The 18,641-nt window shown below is 43.1% G+C and overlaps 1 protein-coding gene across 13 annotated transcripts in view; it reads right to left on the reverse strand.

Moving 5' to 3' along the window:
* The window catches only part of nfixb (nuclear factor I/Xb), a 99,808-nt gene that overhangs the window by 43,857 nt on the left and 37,310 nt on the right, over positions 1-18,641 (reverse strand). For 12 of the 13 annotated variants that reach the window (XM_089018307.1, XM_089018305.1, XM_089018297.1 and 9 more), the window contains one exon: positions 14,621-15,152. In XM_089018307.1, the coding sequence (XP_088874433.1) occupies positions 14,621-15,152 (532 nt within the window). Of the gene's footprint in view, positions 1-14,620; positions 15,153-16,388; positions 17,557-18,641 lie in introns of those variants that run through there. The other variant, XM_089018303.1, reaches the window with a different exon arrangement.

The raw sequence follows: 18,641 nt of genomic DNA on the forward strand, positions 1-18,641 counted from the left end.
ACAAAAGCCACGAACGTTGCGGGAGACTATTAGCTAGCTAGCTAGCTAGCTTAATCTATTTGAGTTATTCCCGGATGAACGGGGTCACAGTAGCTGGCTACCTAGCTAGCTATCTATTCGCTGTCAAACTAGCTAGCTTGCTGTCGATCTATCATTATTATTATTATTATTATTATTATTATTATTACAAAGCAAGCGGATGACGACAAGGGAGAAAGGCCCGAGGGGGCACATGAGGGTCTTCAGTGATTTATCTTCCCTAGGAGACCGACGAAAAGCCAAAGCTAATCTGATTACAGTGATACCTTGGTTTACGAACTTAATTGGTTCCGAGAAAGTGTGTGTGTAAGGCGAAAAGTGTATATTCCAAACCTTAATTTCCCATAGGAAACCATTAAAATGAGAATAATCCGTTCCCAGGTCCCCATAAAACAATTTTCAACTAAATAAACCTCAAAACTACACAGAATATACCTTACTTTAGGTATAATAAATGTGCTATGGTATTGTAATGATTAATGAAAGAAATAAACTACAGTATAATAAAGTCATTTCATTGACCTTTGTGATGGTGGTAAACTCTGCTTTAAACTAAGACGGATGGATGGGCAAGTTCCACGGTTGGAAAGCTCATCTTGTTACCCGAAGCCGTTAGCTAATAATGAAATTCCAACGCTGAAACCTGCACGTCGCGGTGACGTCTCACGCAAAAAAAAAAAAAAAAAAAAAATGCACCTTCAAGCGCCAACCGATGCCGAAACTTGCGTTAACTTGTTCACGATGTGCTTAAAGTTGCTTGACTCGGGTCAGGCTACGTTACACACACACACACACACACACACACACACGCGCGAGGAAACCCAATCACCCGGGGACCTATCGGCTTCCCGGAAAATGAAGACGCGTGACCTCAACTTTGTCATGTGACACTTTCACCCTCCGCCGACTTCTTCCTTTTCTCGCGATCTGCTTTCAGTTGTGCCTGCAGCCTGCTAACAGCTTAAGTGAGGTCATTCTTTTAAGGGGAATGGACCCGCTAACCCCGAGCATTGCGTCTTTGCCTGCGTGTGCGCGTGCTAGCATACATCAGCCACATCTGCCACAAAGTGTACATGCATAAATGCATGTATGCTAAGCCACAGAATGCATCGGAACTTTTTCAGCAGCGGTTAAGGGGCGGGGCTAACGTGCATAGAAGCACACGGCGACTTGTGTACTTGTACTATTTCTAACTTTCTGTCCCAGAAAAGAAAATGGAAGAGAACTACGAATGACACAAGAAAAAAAAGCCAAAGAGGGGGCGGGGCGATTGCTGGTTCAATTCCTGGAACCACTAAGCTAAACTTGGAGATGGTGTCAAGCCTTAACTCATTCGCTGCCATTCACAAATTTTAACCTATTTATTCAGGTTTTGCTTTTTCTTGCGAGGGGTGCCGATAAAGCGCTGGTCAGACCTCTGGCAATGTTTTTCCCCCTTCCGCAAGGGGGCAGATTTTCCCTTTTGTCCATGTTAGCGCTTTGTTCCAGCTTCAGCTGTTGTTAAAGTGCTATATTAATCTATATATTGTATTGTATTTTGTACAGCCGCCCCCATTTCAAGCTTAGATAACTCCAGACCCATACAACTTAGGAATCAACTTTTTTTTGGTACGCAATTGCTTCCTGTCATTTTATTTATTTGTTGATAAAATTGTTTAATGAATTATATTGGGAGAAGTAGAAGTAGTAGAAGTTAGAAGTAGAAAGTAGAAGAAGAAGAAAAAGAATAAGAATAAGTAGTAGAATAAGAATAAGAAAGAAGAAACATGGCCAGCCACAGGGTCTACTACGACATTTCGACCCGGCAATATTTTTTCTCATTGTCGCTTGACAACGGGGCAAACAAGCATTTGTTTCTGGCAGCGGCGGCCGCTTCTCGCGTCCAAAAGAAACGGAAGAGAAGGCGGTGAAACGACTCGCTGGGATTAGTTCTTTCTCACAGATGGGAATTCAGTCAATATTCAACCATTTTCAATGTGTTTATTTTGGGGTGGGGGGGGGGGCAGATGAAGTGACGACGACTAGCCTAACCCTTGACAGAATAATTGCGGAAATAATTGTTCATACGGCGCCATTTTTCACATTTTCATTTCCTCGCCTTCGCTTGCTTTGCTTTGCTTTTTTGTGCCTTTTCGACGAGTCTCAGCAATCCGCGGCGGTGTTAAAAAAAACATGGAAGTTTAAAAAAAAAATGGCTGTCAAATGCTATGAATCTTAATGCAAACCATCTGGTGGAACCATGGAGGTAAACACACGCGAACAGAACCGGCCTGAGAACGTGAGGAGGGAGGGGAAGAAAAAAAAGGATGAAAAAGGAGGCGGTTGAGGGAGGAGAAGAGAAGGACAAAAATGGCGGGATCTTGAGACGTGGAAGTACAAGTAGAAGAACAAGAAGTAGAAGTAGATGAAGAAGTAGAAGAAGAAGATGTAGAAGTAGATGAGGAAGTAGATGAAGAAGTAAAATAATAACAAGAAGAAGTAGAAGAAGAAGTAGTAGAAGAAGAAGCCGAAAAAAAATATGGAAGTAAAAAAAAAATGTCTGTCAAATGCTATGAATCTTAACGCAAACCATCTGGTGGAACCATGGAGGTAAACACACGCAAACAGAACCGGCCTGAGAACGTGAGGAGGGAGGGGAAGAAAAAAAAGTATGAAAAAGAAAAAGGAGGCGGTTGAGGGAGGAGAAGAAGAAAAACAAATGGCGGGATGTGGAAGAAGAAGAAAAAGCCCGAGTTTAGATTGAGAGGCAAGGGGACGGCGGAGCACGGGTGAGCGTGTAGAGAGGGGGGGGGGAGGGAGGGAGGGCAAAGGAACAAATGAAGCGCTGTTTCGTGGAGACTTGACAGAAGGAGAGGAGGAGTGGGCGCTACAAACATTTGTCCGCATGCATTATTACAATCGCAAAGGGCCGCGGTACAATTTATTTATATGTTACTATTCGCAATCTATTCGCTAGCTAATAACTATATATATTCTCTAGCTAATAGCTATCTATTCCTTAGCTATTAGCTATCTATTCACTATTAGCTATCTATTCGCTAGCTAGCTTGCTAGCTATTTGAGTTACTTCCGGGTTGGGTGAACGCTGCCGCGAGTGGCTGCTGCTGCTCACCCACAGAAAAACGTCTCCTGTGACTGTAAAGCGACCTTGAGAGTTTTGAAAGGCACTTGAAAGTTAAATGTATTTTATTATTATTATTATTATTATTATTATTATGATTATGAATTGACATTTTTTTTACAAAGAACCTGTCACAATTTACAAGTCAGCAGGAGCAAAATCTCAAACAACAAAGTCATCAGAACAGAAAGGTCCAAAGTAGCAAACAAAACCATGACAGGATGAAACAAACAATGACCCGACATTGAATGGTCGCGCCGGGAGTCCTGTGAACTGCCACTGATTAAAACGAGCAACAGCCGAGCAGCCTGCCGGCGCCACCCGTTGGTCACAAACGGAAACGTGACGCCGAACGGTCAGAGTCATCTCGACGCCTCGAGAAAAACAAACGACAGAGTAATTTCACACTTTGCTGCCCTGCTTAACAAATTCTCCCGTGCGATTGACGGCGTGCAACAAAAACATCCGCTTGGCTACGCTAACCAATTAGCTTGTACATCGGATACCTTGTCATCATCGAGTCAAATTAAAAAGGACAATAGAATAGTGCATTGGAGGAGTTTTTTTTTAGGGTGTCTTGTATCCCCCACCACCCAAAAAAAAAAAATTGGGAATAAAATCCGATCATTGTGCCAAATAACAAAAACCGCCATTTTGGAACAACAGGAAATGTAATAAAGTTGTCATTGATTGTGAACAATCATCAGGCAGATGTGGAAGTGATCTGTGATGATTGACGGGAGTGGGCGGGAGGAAGCGCACACGTGTGAGGGGGAGGGGGGGGTGATCTGGGGAGGCCCATTGTTGTAACCTTTGACCTTTCGGCACACTCCGGGGCCTCCCGAAAGCCACTTCAAATGCAACTCCCCCCCTTACCACAGTCGCCATTTCAAGATGAAGGAAGGAGGCCAGTCGGGAGCTCAGCTGTCATGCTCAGCTGTCATGGTGTTAAAAAAATGTGTATTCCAAACATTTATTTCCCATAGGAAACCATTCAAATGAGAATAATCCATTCCCAGGTCCCTATAAAATATAATTTTCTACTAAATAAGCCTTAAAACTACACAAAATCTACCTTATTTTATGTATATTAAATGTGCTAATGGATTGTAGTTAAAGAAATAAACTGGACTGGATAATAAAGTCATTTTATTGACCTTTGTGATGGTCGTTGATGGCTTGATGGAATGGATAGCTTTTTGCGTCTCAAGGAGCTCTGGGTTGGACATCTTGGAAGTTGTGATATTGCAACAACAACAGAGGCAGGCAGACATATTAGAAACTTTATTAATAGCTGGTTCCCCTGATAGTCTTTTATCTGCAGTCTACACTGCCAAATCAATAAAGTCGAAACGAGTCCAAATGTCACTGTTTTCTATCCATGCATGCGAGCTGTCAACATTTTAGCGACAAAGCAGCAGCAGCAGCAGCAGCAGAGCGGAGCCCGCCCGGGTTCTGTCGGCGGGCCAACGTCATCTCAAAAGCGCTCGATTGCCCCCCCCCCCTCTTGACAGTTGACGGGAATCTGCGATCAATCATCATGATGAAGCACCCGTTCACCCCGCGTCAACATCCAGTGTAGCATAATGGACGCTAAGTGTTGCAAAAGTCCACAGGCAGGAATTCCCTTCAAACGCAAGCGCACACTTCCAACATTGAGGTTGGAGGGGGGGGGGGGGATCGCATTTATTTTGGCGGTCCAAACAGGCTAGCGTAGCCAGACCACAGTCTTCCTGGCGTAACTGAAACTAGGTAGTAAACGCCGTCAAGGGGGAGACCGCGCGATTCTCTTGGGACGCCAATCTCATCAATAGAACAATTGTAAAATTCCATGTTCATCTGTCGAGCTAGGTAGCAAGCGAGCTAGCTAGTTATCTTTCTATTGAGCTAGCTGGCTAATCCCTTACATCACAGGTGTCAAAGTCAAGGCCCAGGGGCCAAACCTGGCCCGCCACATTATGTTATTCGGCCCGCAAAAGAAAATCAAACTTGTGAAATTCCATGCTGATCCACCGAGCTAGCTAGCAAGTGGGCTAGCTAGCAAGTGGGCTAGCTAGCAAGCGGGATAGCTATCTCTCTGTCTATTGAGCTAGCTGGCTAATCCGTTACAGCAGGTGCAGGTGTCAAAGTCAAGGCCCGCGGGCCAAACATGGCCCACCGCATCATTTTATTCGGCCCACGAAACCTTTTCCATTTCCATAATGCTTGCCAAAACCCGAATCAAAAACCATCAAGTACTCCAAACTCCGCCTCCCTCACGTCGCCATTAGTATCATGAATGTGCTTTGACGGCGAGGTCGTCCATGCAAAGCCATTCACTCTCGTTGCATTCGGGCTATAAATGCTTGGTTTCATGACAGTACAGTACCCCCCCCCCCCACCCCGAAAAAAAAATGGCGCTCCCACTGGGTTTTCCTCTCTCTCTTTCTCCTCCTTTCCGCTCCGTTTCAATCTAAACAAAAGACACATCTGGTCTGTCTCCTGCTTCACCCCCCCTTCGCCTGCTTGCCCTTTTTTGACGGGTTCTATCAGCACAAGAGGAACTTTCGTCGGAAAGCGATTGTTTAGCCAAGGCTGGACTTTGAGATGTTTGGGGTGGGAGGGGGGGGGGGGGCGCCTCGCATGAAGACGGGGGTGAAAGTAGGAATGTGGCAGATCAAGTATCGATCCCCCCTCTCTCTCGCCCTCTCAGAAGAGAACCTGAGGGAGTCTCGGGTCACTCCGGCGGGGCCCCCCCGACACAAACGGAGGCGCGGGTCAAAAGAAAAAAGAAATACATTTCATTTTTAAGTGCTTCTCAAAACTCTCAAGGTCACTTTACAGTCACAGAATACGTTTTTTTCTGTGGGTGAGCAGCGGCAGCCATACGCACCAGCGTTCACTCAACCCGGAATAACTCAGATAGAAAGTTAGCTAGACAGCTAGTAGCTAGATAGCTAATAGCTAGCTACCTAGCTAGCCAGATAGATAGCTAATTGACAGCAAATAGATAGCCAGATAGCCAGCTAGATAGCCAGAGCGCTAGCTAGATAGCCAACTAGCCAGATAGATAGCTAATTGACAGCAAATATATAGCAAATTGATAGCCACCTATGTAGCCAGACAGATAGCCAGATAAATAACAAACATGTTAAGTTTCAGAAATCATCCGAAAAGGGTCTCACTTGCGTATCACCGTTTTGACGGCTTCACATCTAGACCCCAAAATGTGATGACGAACCGCCATTGTGTCTTTATTTTCAGTCGGGGGGTGTCCTCTATGGAGAGGACCCCCACCCCCCACCCCCGCTGAAAACATGTGCGGTGTTCCACACGGTTCCACTGAAACCTGGTGCTTATTTTCTGTGGTCTAAAATTGATAGCAAATGTGAGGAGGAGAGATTGTCTCCTTTCGTTCGTTGGAAGCGCAATTCTCCGCCCCCTCCATTTTTCCTATTTTTTTGTTGTCAATAAAGCATACGTGGAACTTTTGCGTGACCATCTTGAACCTTGCAGTTGAATGTTTTGAAAGGTGTTCTACTTTATATCCAACCGCATGCGTTTTTTGTTTTTTTTTTACGCAATTCCGCTGACAGTCTTGAGACGCAGTCATGGACTTTTTTATTTTTCAATGACCCCCCCCCCCCCCCACCCCGTTCGTTTCTGCACTATGGAGGCCAAAAACGGTCAGCTTCAGCTGTTCTTACCCACAATTCATCACTGTTTGTTTTCTCATTTTTTGTCCTCGCATCACCCCCCACCCCTCAATTTTTTTCTCACTTGCAGCTTGTAGATCGAAACCCAAAATGCTTTGTTCATTTTTCGTGGATTTGGAACGCAGTCTTACCTTTGGCATGGACGTGAGCCAAGGAGATATTTTTGTTGCTTTTTTTTAAATTAAAATATTATTTTTAATTGTATTTTTGTTGCTTTTTTTAATAAAATAGTAGTATTAAATTTAAATATTTTTACTTGTATTTTCGTTGAGTTTAAAATTTTTTAAATATTAATATTAAATTAAAATATTATTTTTACTTGTATTTTTGTTGCTTTTTAAAAAAAATAAAATATTAAATTAAAATATTTTTAATTGAATTTTTGTGGCTTTTTTAATAAAATAGTAGTATTAAATTTAAATATTATTTTTACTTGTATTTTTGTTGCGTTTAAAAAATTGTACATATTAATATTAAATTAAAATATTATTTTTACTTGTATTTTTGTTGCTTTTTAAAAAAAATTAAATAACAATATTAAATTAAAATATTTTTAATTGTATTTTTGTTGCTTTTTTAATAAAATAGTATTAAATTTAAATATAATTTGTACTTGTATTTTTGTTGCGTTTAAAAGAAATGTAAATATTAATTAAATTAAAATATTATTTTTACTTGTATTTTTGTTGCTTTTTTTTAAATTAAAATAACAATATTAAATTAAAATATTTTTAATTGTATTTTGTTGCTTTTTTTAATAAAATAGTAGTATTAAATTTAAATGGATTGGTTGAGGTAGTCCCACAAAAAAAACAACAACAAAAAAAGGCCAATAACTCAAGTCTCCTAATTAGCTTAGCAATTAGCTTAGTCGTGGATGTCGGCGGTTCCCAAGCTCGGCACAGATGGAGAGCCTGGCCCGATTGTCCCCGTTGGCCCGCCTGTTTGGAGCGGCCATTTTTCAGCATTCCACATGTCCTTGTGATTTTTTTTTTGCTTTTTCTTCCGTGACCTCAGGAAACCCGCCACGCTACTGTAAGTGATACTCGCAGCAGGAGAACAGATGGATCGCCAGAGAAACAACGCAATGCGATTGCTCTTTTGGTGCCTGAACAAAAATACAAAAAAAAAAAAAAACAAGGAACAAAGACTCACTGCAGCTGGAGCATCGTAAACATCGGTGAGAGTGATATAGAGGCGAATAGAAGAAGCTTTTCATGCTATAGCCTGAACATAAATCTAATTGGTGACAACGGCAATAGTACACATTGTTCCTGTTTTTGAAATATACTCAAGGATAGCTTTACACTGCTTCATGTCACAAAGCCGGTACAGCAAGTGCTGAAGAAAGAATGACTCTGTGTATATTATTTGTTATTTAGTTTTTTTTTTGTTCTTTTGACAAGATGGATTGAAGATTATATTATTATATTTATTATTATTATTATTTCGTGGATCTGTTCATGATCAAACAGACAAAAAGCTAGCTACAAAAAAGATAGCTAATAATAATAATAATACATTTCATTTATAAGTGCCTTTCAAAACTCTCAAGGTCACTTTACAGTCACAAGATATGTTTTTCTGTGGGTGAGCAGCGGCAGCCACACGCGCCAGCGGTCACTCAACCCGGAAGTAACTCAAATAGACAAAAAGCTAGCTACCTAGCTAGCTAATAGATAGTTAATAATAATAATACATTTCATTTATAAGCGCCTTTCAAACTCTCAAGGTCACTTTACAGTCACAGGATAAGTAACATATAGCTAATAGATAGCTATCGAGATACCTAATAAATAGCTATAGAGATAGCTAGCTAGCTATACAGCTAATAGCTAGCTAGCTAGCTATAAAGGTAATAGATAGCTAGCTAGCCAGCTATCATAGTGTGAATTTCAGACGCCTGAAAATATATCCCAAGTGAATGTTAGCGCTTTGTTGTCCTGGAATTCAAGTGACAATGACAAAAACCCTGGCACAGGAGTGGACCCATCGTCTGCCAGTGAAAGAGTTCATAAACGAAATAAATCAACAAAATAAAAGTTCACTGCCTCTCAGGCCGGCGTAACGGTGTCGGTGTCACCTTGCCCTCCCGCGTCTCATTCGTCAACTTTATTGACCCGACGCGCTGCGGCGCAAGATAACAGCGGGAAGAAAAGCTAAAGCGCCGCCGAATGTGCGCTAAGCTACAAAATATGGAGGGAATCTGGCGCGGGAACCTCAAAACATCACGTGGTGGACACAGGGACAAAATTAGGAGGGGATATTGATTTAGGGGGTTGGGGGCGCTTGATGAACTAGATATTGACGAAACACTATCTATTAGCTAGCTATCCAGCTGGCTATATAGCTAGCTATCTGTTTTCTGTCTATTACCTATCTAACTAGCTAGCTGGCTATCTAGCAAACTATCTATTTGCTGTCTATTAGCTATCTAACTAGCTAGCTGGCTATGTAGCTAGCTATGTATTTTCTGTCAATTAGCTATCTAAATGACTAGCTGGCTATATAGCTAGCTAGCAATTTTCTGTCTATTAGCTATCTAGCTAACTAGCTGGTTATCTATCAAGCTATCTATCTATTAGCTATGTATCTAGCTGGCTATCTAGCTAGCGACGAGTCCTCCAAAAGAACCAAATCGGTTTGAAAAAAACAAAAGAGAAGATGAAGAAGAAGGCCCCGTTGTGGTCAAAGAGAGTGAAAGTAATCCTAAAAGAAAGCGAATGGCAGCCACCGACCACATCAAAGCTTCTTCTTCTCCCCCCAAAAACAGACTTTACGAGCACATGGCGCTCCGAAAACGCCGGCGTGTGCCAGCGCTATTCTGTCACTTGCCTTCAACACGCTAAGTCAACCGGGAGACCATTTGACATACGTCAAGTACGTTTTTTTTTTGCCATATGATGAAGCAGCGAGTGGAAACAGAACTTCAAAGATTCAAAGAGAGAAAGAAATCCAGTTGGCCGTTAGCATTAGCATATTTCTCGCCAACAAAATCGTTTAAAAAAATGGCACTTTCAGACTAGTTGATAGAGAACTCGCTATCTGCCAATTCAACTCGACAGTATGTACAGGGTTATCGACAGTGTCGATGTATCGGCTCCTCACAGAGGATAAAGAATATGTGAATGTGAGTACTGTGAGAAGAAATGTGTATGAATCGTGAACTCACTCACTGGCATTCACGAATGGAAGGATCGAGGTCGAGTGCCATTAATAATAATAATAATAATAATAATAATGCATTTGATTTCTAAGTGCCTTTCAAAACTCTCAAGGTCACTTTACAGTTACAGGATACATTTTTCTGTGGGTGAGCAGTGGCAGCCAGCGTTCACTCAACCCTGAAGTATCTAGCTAACCAGATAGCTAGTTAGCTAATACACTGATTGTCACTAAAATACAGATAGAAAGCTAGCTAGCCAGCTAGTAGATCGCTAGCTAGATAGTTAGCCACTTAGAAGGCTGTATAAGTAAAACATAGCTAACTAGATAGCTAGTTAGCTAAGACACTGAGTGACACTAATTAAATTAATACATAAAAATAATAATAATAATAATAATAATCTCCCTCATTGAGCAGATAATTTCTAAAAAAGGGGGTCTACACGCAGGGGTCTCGTGCGCGGGCATCAGGTGCAACGTGGGTTCAGGTGCCGCCTGAGCAAAAGGGGGCAGCCCGGGGAGGACAGTGGCACACTCTGATGCTAAGTGTTTGTTGTTGCGCATGCTAACGTGGCCAGCCTGGACGGCGCACGTTAGCATGCGGGTAACATCTAAAAGAGATACTTCACACGCGTGGGGAGGGGGGGGGGTCACATGGCCACCGAGGAGTCGGGGTTTCATCTTTTGAGAAGAAAAAGAGGATGGCGGTCAAGGTATGAAAGCGCCCACGAATGCTAATTCATCTTCCCAAAAGCCCGAGTGGTCAAGTTGGACAAGAACTTTGACGCCAAGGGGCATACTTGGCAGTGCGGGCGTTTTATTACATACAGTGATACCTTGGCTTACGAACTTAATTGGTTCCCAGAGTGTGGAAGGCAAAAAGTGTGTATCCCAAAAAATATATTCCCATAGGAAACCATTAAAATGAGAATAATCCGTTCCCAGGTCCCCATAAAACACAATTTTCTACTAAATAAGCCGTAAAACTACACAAAAATATACCCTATTTTACGTATAATAAATGTGCTATGGTATTATAATTAAAGAAACAAACTGTACTGCATAATAAAGTCGTTTTATTGACCTTTGGGATGGTCGTTGATGGAATAGAGTGGCCGGTTTCATCAGCATTAAACACTTGATGAGGAACGTAGCCTTCTTTTTTCACCACCTTGAGGAATGATCCCTTGTAGGTGCTTTCTCTGCCATAATTCTACCTTGTTCCTCATCAATTGTGTTGTGTTTAGCTGGGTAGATAGCTTTTTGCATCAAGTGTACAGATGACTTGTGCGGGTTATTTGTGCAGCCTGATTGATGGGAATTTCAACCTTGCAGTCTACACTCTGCCTTTAAACTATCAAGGTTGAAACGAGTCCAAATTTCACTATTTTCTATCCATTTTATCACTCTCTCTCTGTCGTCTCCCTGTCTTTTTAATGTTTAAAGCACCACCCCTCAATGGTGCGTTCTTGACCAATCACGTGGCTTTAACCAAAGACTGGGGGCGGGGAATAGAGGACAAAAACAAGTCGACTGCCACTTTCTTGTTAGAACGGGCTCGTTCGCTGAACGACACATTCCTCATTGTGGCGCTCCGTGTGTATCCCGAAAAATAGTTTGTATGTCAAGATTAAATTCTTGTGAATTTATCGTTCGTAAACTGAAAAGTTCGTAAACCGAGGTATCACTGGACTGCGAAGAGACCCCCCCTCCCCCTCCCGCTGTTATTTGAGCAAACAAAAGGCAGGCTGTGAAGGCCTTGGGTGGATCCATGAAAAGAAGAAAAGGAGTCGGGCACGCTGTTGGTCCAGCTGAATGGGGTCCTTTCACACTTGGAGAGGTCTGTTTACTCTCCTCTCATTTTCCGATCATTAGCCAGTCATTCCAAAAGCTCGCCGCCATTTAGCGCCTTCGCCCGTCACTCACCGCCATCGTGTTCGCGTTGCGCCCGGTTCGAAAGTCTCCGGAATGATTGGCGCCGCACTCAACGCAGCAGTAACTCCAATCATCATCATCATAAATTTGATTTTAAAGCACCTTTCAAAACTCTCAAGGTCACTTTACAGTCACAGGATAAGCTTTTCTGTGGGTGAGTAGCGGCAGCCACACGCGCCAGAATTCACTCAAGCCAGAAGTAACTCAAATAGATAGAAAGCTAGCTATCTAGCTAATAGATACAGTAATAATAAGATAGCGAGCTAGACAGTTAGCTAACCAGCTAACTAGCCATACAGCCTGCCCAGCGTGGTGGTCTATGTTATTTTTTCAAAGCAAATATTTTGCCACTGTTTTCTTGCTAAAAAATGGCGACTGTTTGAATAAATAATGAAAAGAAAATTGTGTTTCAATTTTTTTTTTTTACTTTAATTAACGCAGCTTATTAATGCGGATAATAGATTTAGTTCATATTTGGTGACCAAGTTGTGGGATAAAAAAAAAATAAAATGGGGGGGGGGATTGGTCTGCTTCTTAATTGCATAAAATGAGCATAAGCATGGAAATTATTCATGAATTTTAATTATCCAAACAATTAAAAATTGCTGTACAGTGAAATGAGGAAATAAAATAATCACTTTCTGCTCGGGCGACTTTTTCTATTGGTGAAAGAAAAACTTGAAGCTTTGTTTGGAAAAGTAATGCAATTAAAAGCGTTGGGTGTGGGGGAGGGGGATCTTCTTTTCTTCACTAAACTGGATCATTACACGTGAAGCGGCTCGGGGTGTTTTCGAGCTTCTTTGTCAGTCGCACCGTCTTCCTGATCCTCGCAATGGAATGTAGTGAGAAGCGATTCCCGTTTTCCCAAAATTTATTCGGAAAGGCCGAACGGACGCCAGAATGTGTGAACGTGGCTTTGGGTGCACCCCCCCCCCCTCCCTGCGCCACTTTTTTAGCTTCAGCAGACGTAAAAAGACAACGTTTGAAGCCGAGATTGCTCATCTAATTTTGCACGATGTACGGTTGTTTTTCGGAGGAAAAAAAAAATAAAAGTGACATTTTTTGGGCGTGGTGGGGGTGCAACCCCACCCCACCCCACCCCCACGTTTCAATTTTGCTGCTGTAGATTGCAAATGTCCCCATTGTGGGACGATTAAAGGCTTTCTTATGAGTAAAACCTAGCTGGCAAGCTACCTAGCTGGCTAGCTACCTAGCTGGCTATCTATTAGCTACATAGGACTGAAGAAAATACTAAAGCAAGGGTGTCAGCTACTTTCCGTTAGTGATATAGCTGTATAGCTATCTAGCTATCCATTAACGATCTAGCTATCTATTAGCTATCTAGCTAGCTTTTGATCTAATTGGAGTTCTTTCAGTTTTGGAAGGCGCTTAGAAATCAAATGTATGATTATTATGATTTTAAAAATGATACAAATAGGGAAGGTTTTTGCACCGAGAACGAAAGCAGAGTGCAAATGTTGAGCCAAACGTTGGTTTCCATAAACGTGTTCAAAGAAAAAGCCCCCCCGCCCCCCTCTTCATGTGCTACGCTTAACACATGGCAAAACTATTCCTTTTTTTCTTTCATTTTATTGCCTTCAGATGCTAAATAAATCTGTGGAAAATAAATCATGACTGGCTGACAATCTATGTATTCACGGTTAAGATGGGCGATGAGTGGGGGGGGGGGGGGGGGGGGGGGGGGCTTTTTTTTGCAAGTTTACGGTTGCAGCTGCGGCGCACAAAAAGTGCCACTAATCCAAATGTTGTTTGCAGTTGCCGGAGCTACTTCGTGCTATGTGCTAACATTGGGGGGGGGGGGGGGGGGGGGTGAAGATCCTAGCTTGACTTTTGACGTTGAAAAAAAAGGCGTCCAGCAGAGAAGGGGGCCGAAAGGGGGCTGAGGAGTGTTAAACCGAGGGAGGATCCGCTGTCCTGTCAATCATCCCCACTTGAAAGCAGAGCCTCCCCTGCAGCTGGCGACAGTGACATCAGTCCAGAACACTTTTAGCATGTGCGGGGTGGGGGGGGGGACAAGGACACCCTTGCGACGAAGGGGGGGGGGGGGGGGGGGGGGGCTCAGAATAAAAAACGCCACAGAAAAGGTGAAAATGGACGCAACTACGCCGCATTGTGGGGTGGCGTGGGGGGGGGGTCTCCCGATCGGACCCCCCCTAATATAGAATAATAATAATAATAATAATAATAGCAATAGCGAATAATAATTGCAATAATAATAGTAATAATACTAATAAATAACAATACTACTACTACTAATAATAAGAAGAAATAGCAATAATAATCCCGTCTGGGATCCAGCCAGTCACAACACCCCCTCCCCAAAATAAATGAATCAATCAATAAATGAATAAATAGATACATCAATCAATCAATCAATAAAAAGGGAAGCCGTGCACACCCCACAGCGCTACCGCTACAGGCCAATTTCCCAAAAGCAGCCGCATAGATTATTGATCCACGCCACGAGCACACCAATTTTCCCTCCATTGACACGTGCACGCGTGCAGGTGGACAGACGGCACGGCGTTTTGGATCGCTAAAAAATGTAAGCAAATAGCGCCGCGAAGGCGAGGTTGGTTAGCTCAAGGGTTTTTTGTTTTTTGTTTTTGTTTGTTTTGGTCAAAGGGGCGGAGCCGAGACGCACCTGGCGCGTGAACGAAGTAGGCCAGGTAGAGATCCAGCTCCTTGACGGTGACGCCGATGTGGTGCGGCTGGACGCAGAGTCCGTGGTTGGAGCACTGCGGCGACTTGACCAGGCGCTCGCCGTCGGTGCTCTCCAGGGGGCTTCCCTTGAACAGGATGACCATGACCAGGTCCAGGCGCCAGACCTTGTCGGCCTGCCGCAGGCAGTCGATGCGGCGGATTTTGCCCTTCTGGTCCGGGTTGGAGAGGACGCAGCAGGGGGCCTTCTTGCCCGTGACGGTCAGCACAAAGTCCTCGCGGAACTCGGGTCGGATGTCCTTGCGGAGTTTGGCCAGCAGGCGCGAGGCCCACTTCTGCTTGATTTCGGGCTTCTCGCCCAGAAGCTCGTCTTTGACCGCTCGCTCCTCGTCTTTGGTCATTCGCTTCTCGTGCTTCTTGAAGTACTTGCGCTTGCGCGCCTGCAGGTTGAACCACGTGTAGGAGAAGGCCCTCACGTGGGGGAGCAGCGCCTCGATGAACGGGTGAAATTCATCCTGGTGGGAGACACACACGCACGCACGCGGAGAACTGGGTTGGCTTTCGCTCGTGACGCGTGACCTTTGACACCCCGACCCCCCCCCAACACAATTCCAACAAAAACGATGCCATTTAAACAAACAAGCATGCATTCGACAGACAGCGGGTCATTATATTATATAACAATAATGTAGTGGTAGTAATAATAAACACTATATTTTTATGATATTATTATCATTATTCATAAGAAGAATAAAACACTATATTATTATTATTACTAATAATAATAACAATGATGATAATAATAATCACCATCATAGTAATAATAAGAATAACAATACTTGTAGTAATAAAAATAAACATGATACGTTTTTATTATTATTATATAGAATAATAATAATAATAGGAAAAAGAATAGTTGTAGTAAGAATAAAAATTTACACATTTTATTTTAATTATATTATAATAATAATAACTATATTAATACTTGTAGTAATACAAATAAACACAATATTTTGTTATTATTATATACAGTATTATATTAAAAAGAAGTAGAAGAACAGTTGTACTAATAAAAATAAACATGTTTTTAAATTTAATAATTTTATTTCAAGCGCCTTTCAAAGCTCTCATATTATTATTATCATTATTATTATTATCATTATTAGCATTATCATTATTATCATTGTTATCATTATTATTATCATCCTTATTATCACTGTTATCATTATTATCATTTTCATCATTGTTATCATTATGATTATTATTATAAGCATCATCCAAATAAATGAACAGCGTTTCGTTTCAAATCAAACACCGCCAAATTATGGAAGCAAAAATAAACAAATTAGGAAAAAAAATGTCATCTGCCATTAATCAAAACGACAATAAGGATGCAAATCCAAAATGAGGGTTGCCAGATTGTGCAGGAAAAGAAAAAGTCCTCCGTTGAAGCGTTAATACCTCGACTACAAATCTGTGGGCTGCAAAATGCAACTCTCGCCGTGACGAGGCGGCCGCGTAACGCTCGCTCGCGGTCCGCGCCAAATTTTGCCGGCGCATTTGCGCCGCTAAAAGAAGCGCCGTGGCGGTTGGCGTCCTCGCGATCATGCAAAAGGATCTCCGAGCCCACACGACGAGCTGAAAGCAGGCAGACACGGTCGCCCGACACCACGCGAGTACAACGAGACAGACGAGACGAAACGGGACAGGACAGGACGAGACAGACGGGACGGGACGGACTCGCTAGTTACCATTTTGCACTCGCATCCTAAATTTGCCGCCGTTAAAAGTGGAAACGCCGCTTTTTTTGGTTCCCCCAAATGTAAAGAAAGCGTCCGTTTGGCAAAAGGCGGGAAGGAAAAAATGGCCAGACAGGAAAAAACTATGAGGGAATGCCAAACATAATTAGCTGTATAAGCTACTTATCAAAGGAAGTGGCTTGGATATTTAAAAAAAAATGTATTCCCTTTTTTTTAAGTAAATAAAAAAGAGGCAAAAGTTCAGGTTGCACTTCAACAGCAGATCAAAAATATACATAAAAAAAAAGTCCAGCATTATAAATAGTGGTACCAAAATTGAACAATCCGTTGTGCTTCCCGCACCACCTCCTCCCTTAGAAAAAAAACAACAAAAAAGGTCCAGCGAAATAGAATTATTAATCGTAGTACACCTTGGAGGATTAGGGAAAAAAGAAGCACATCATGAAGTTCAAAAATTCAACAATTCGTTGCGCTTCCCGCGCCACCTCCTCTCCAAAAAAAGGTCCAGCAAAATGGAATTATTAATAGTAGCGCACGGTGGAGGATTGGGGGAGGGGAAAGCAGTGGATAAAGATCACAATTCAACGATCCGTTGTGCTTCCCGCACCACCTCAATGTTCCAGCAAAATAGTATTGTTAATAGCAGTACACCTTGGAGGACTAGTGAAAAAATGTAGTTGATGCAGTTCAAAAATTCAACGATCTGTTGTGCTTCCCGAACCACCTCCTTCAAAAAAAAAAAAAAGTCCGGCAAAATTGAATTATTAATAGTAGTACACCTTGGAGGATTAGAGGGAAAAAAGCAGTTGACTCATATCAAAATTCAACAATCCGCTGAGCTTCCCGCACCACCTCCTCTCTTAAAAAAAAAACTTGGAAAAATCCTTGGCAAAAAGTCATTGTAAACGGTGTCTGTTGTGATCCCTGGGCCCAGCGCAAGACTCACATAGAGGAGGTTGGGGGAGGGGGGTGGTGGCAGAGAACGGCGGAGGAGGGGGTGAACGGAGTGGGAGGGGTAAGAAGAGTGGAATAAATGTTGGACGAGCGCATGCGAGCGTTGGCAAAGCCGAGTGGCGCTTGTTTTTTCTTCTCTTTTCTCTCCAACTCTCTTTCTGTTTGCGTTTTTTCGCCGCTCGCCGTCTCTGCTCGCCGCCGCTCGCCGTCGCTCTTTCGCCAACCATCGCTTGAGCTTTTGCCAGCGTTAGCAAGGCCCACCTATTTGGCAACGGCGCGCTTGTCGCTCAGCCAATGTCTTTGCTTCCGCAGCTGAAAGGGAGGGAGGAGAGACAGAGGGGGGGAGGGCGGCGATGAGATGGGGAGACGGGGGGGGAGGTGGTTCGGGGAGGGGCAGGGGGTCGCAGAGAGTGCCGTCGTCGTGCCATTTGCCAAATCGACAAGTTCCACTTTGACACGGAGACAAAGTTCAGCCCGCCTCCATCTTTAATATGGCTGCCATTGACAGGAGCGAGCCGCCACTCGGCTTGCATAATGCCACCTTGGCAGCGGCTGGCACGGAGACGGGCATCGCCCGCAGCTGCTTGTGGGTTCGCCGCAGCAAACAAAGAGGCGGTTGGGGGGGGGGGAAACCAAACCAACCCAAGCGCTAACTGCGCACACATCAACGGATGCGTGATTTCAAGGCAACGCTATACATTATGGGGGGGGGGGGGGGGGTTTGTATAATAGATGCGCTAAAATGCAAATACGGTCATACATTTTTGAAAGAAAGGTTAAAAAAACTGCCTCAAATGCTTCCATACAAGGAAAAAGCTCAGCAGCGTGAAATGTGGCACCCTACCGAGCCCCACTTGATTTCAAATAACACGCGCACATCCTCCCATGACAATTTTTGGGAAACCATTCGGCCGCCATATTCAGGGATGAGAATGACAAATAATAATCATGATAATAATACATTTCATTTATAAGCGCCTTTCAAAACTCAAGGTCACTTTACAGTCACAGGATACGTTTTTCCTATGGGTGAGCAGGGGCAGCCACACGCGCCAGCGTTCACTCAACCTGGAAAACCTCAAATAGATAGAAAGCTAGCCAGCCAATAGCTAGCTAATAGATTGCTATCTAGCTTTCCATCTATTTGAGCTATTCGCCTAGCTAATATTTGAGCTATGCAGCGAGCTAATCGCTAGCTAGCTAGATAATAGCTTCTAGCTAGCCAGCCAGCCAATAGCTAGCTAATATTTGAGCTATGCAGCGAGCTAATAGCTAGCTAGCTAGATAATA

This window comes from Hippocampus bargibanti, linkage group LG17 (genome assembly GCF_051943395.1).
Source record: "Hippocampus bargibanti isolate YZ-2025 linkage group LG17, ASM5194339v1, whole genome shotgun sequence".
NCBI classification, from domain to species: domain Eukaryota; kingdom Metazoa; phylum Chordata; class Actinopteri; order Syngnathiformes; family Syngnathidae; genus Hippocampus; species Hippocampus bargibanti.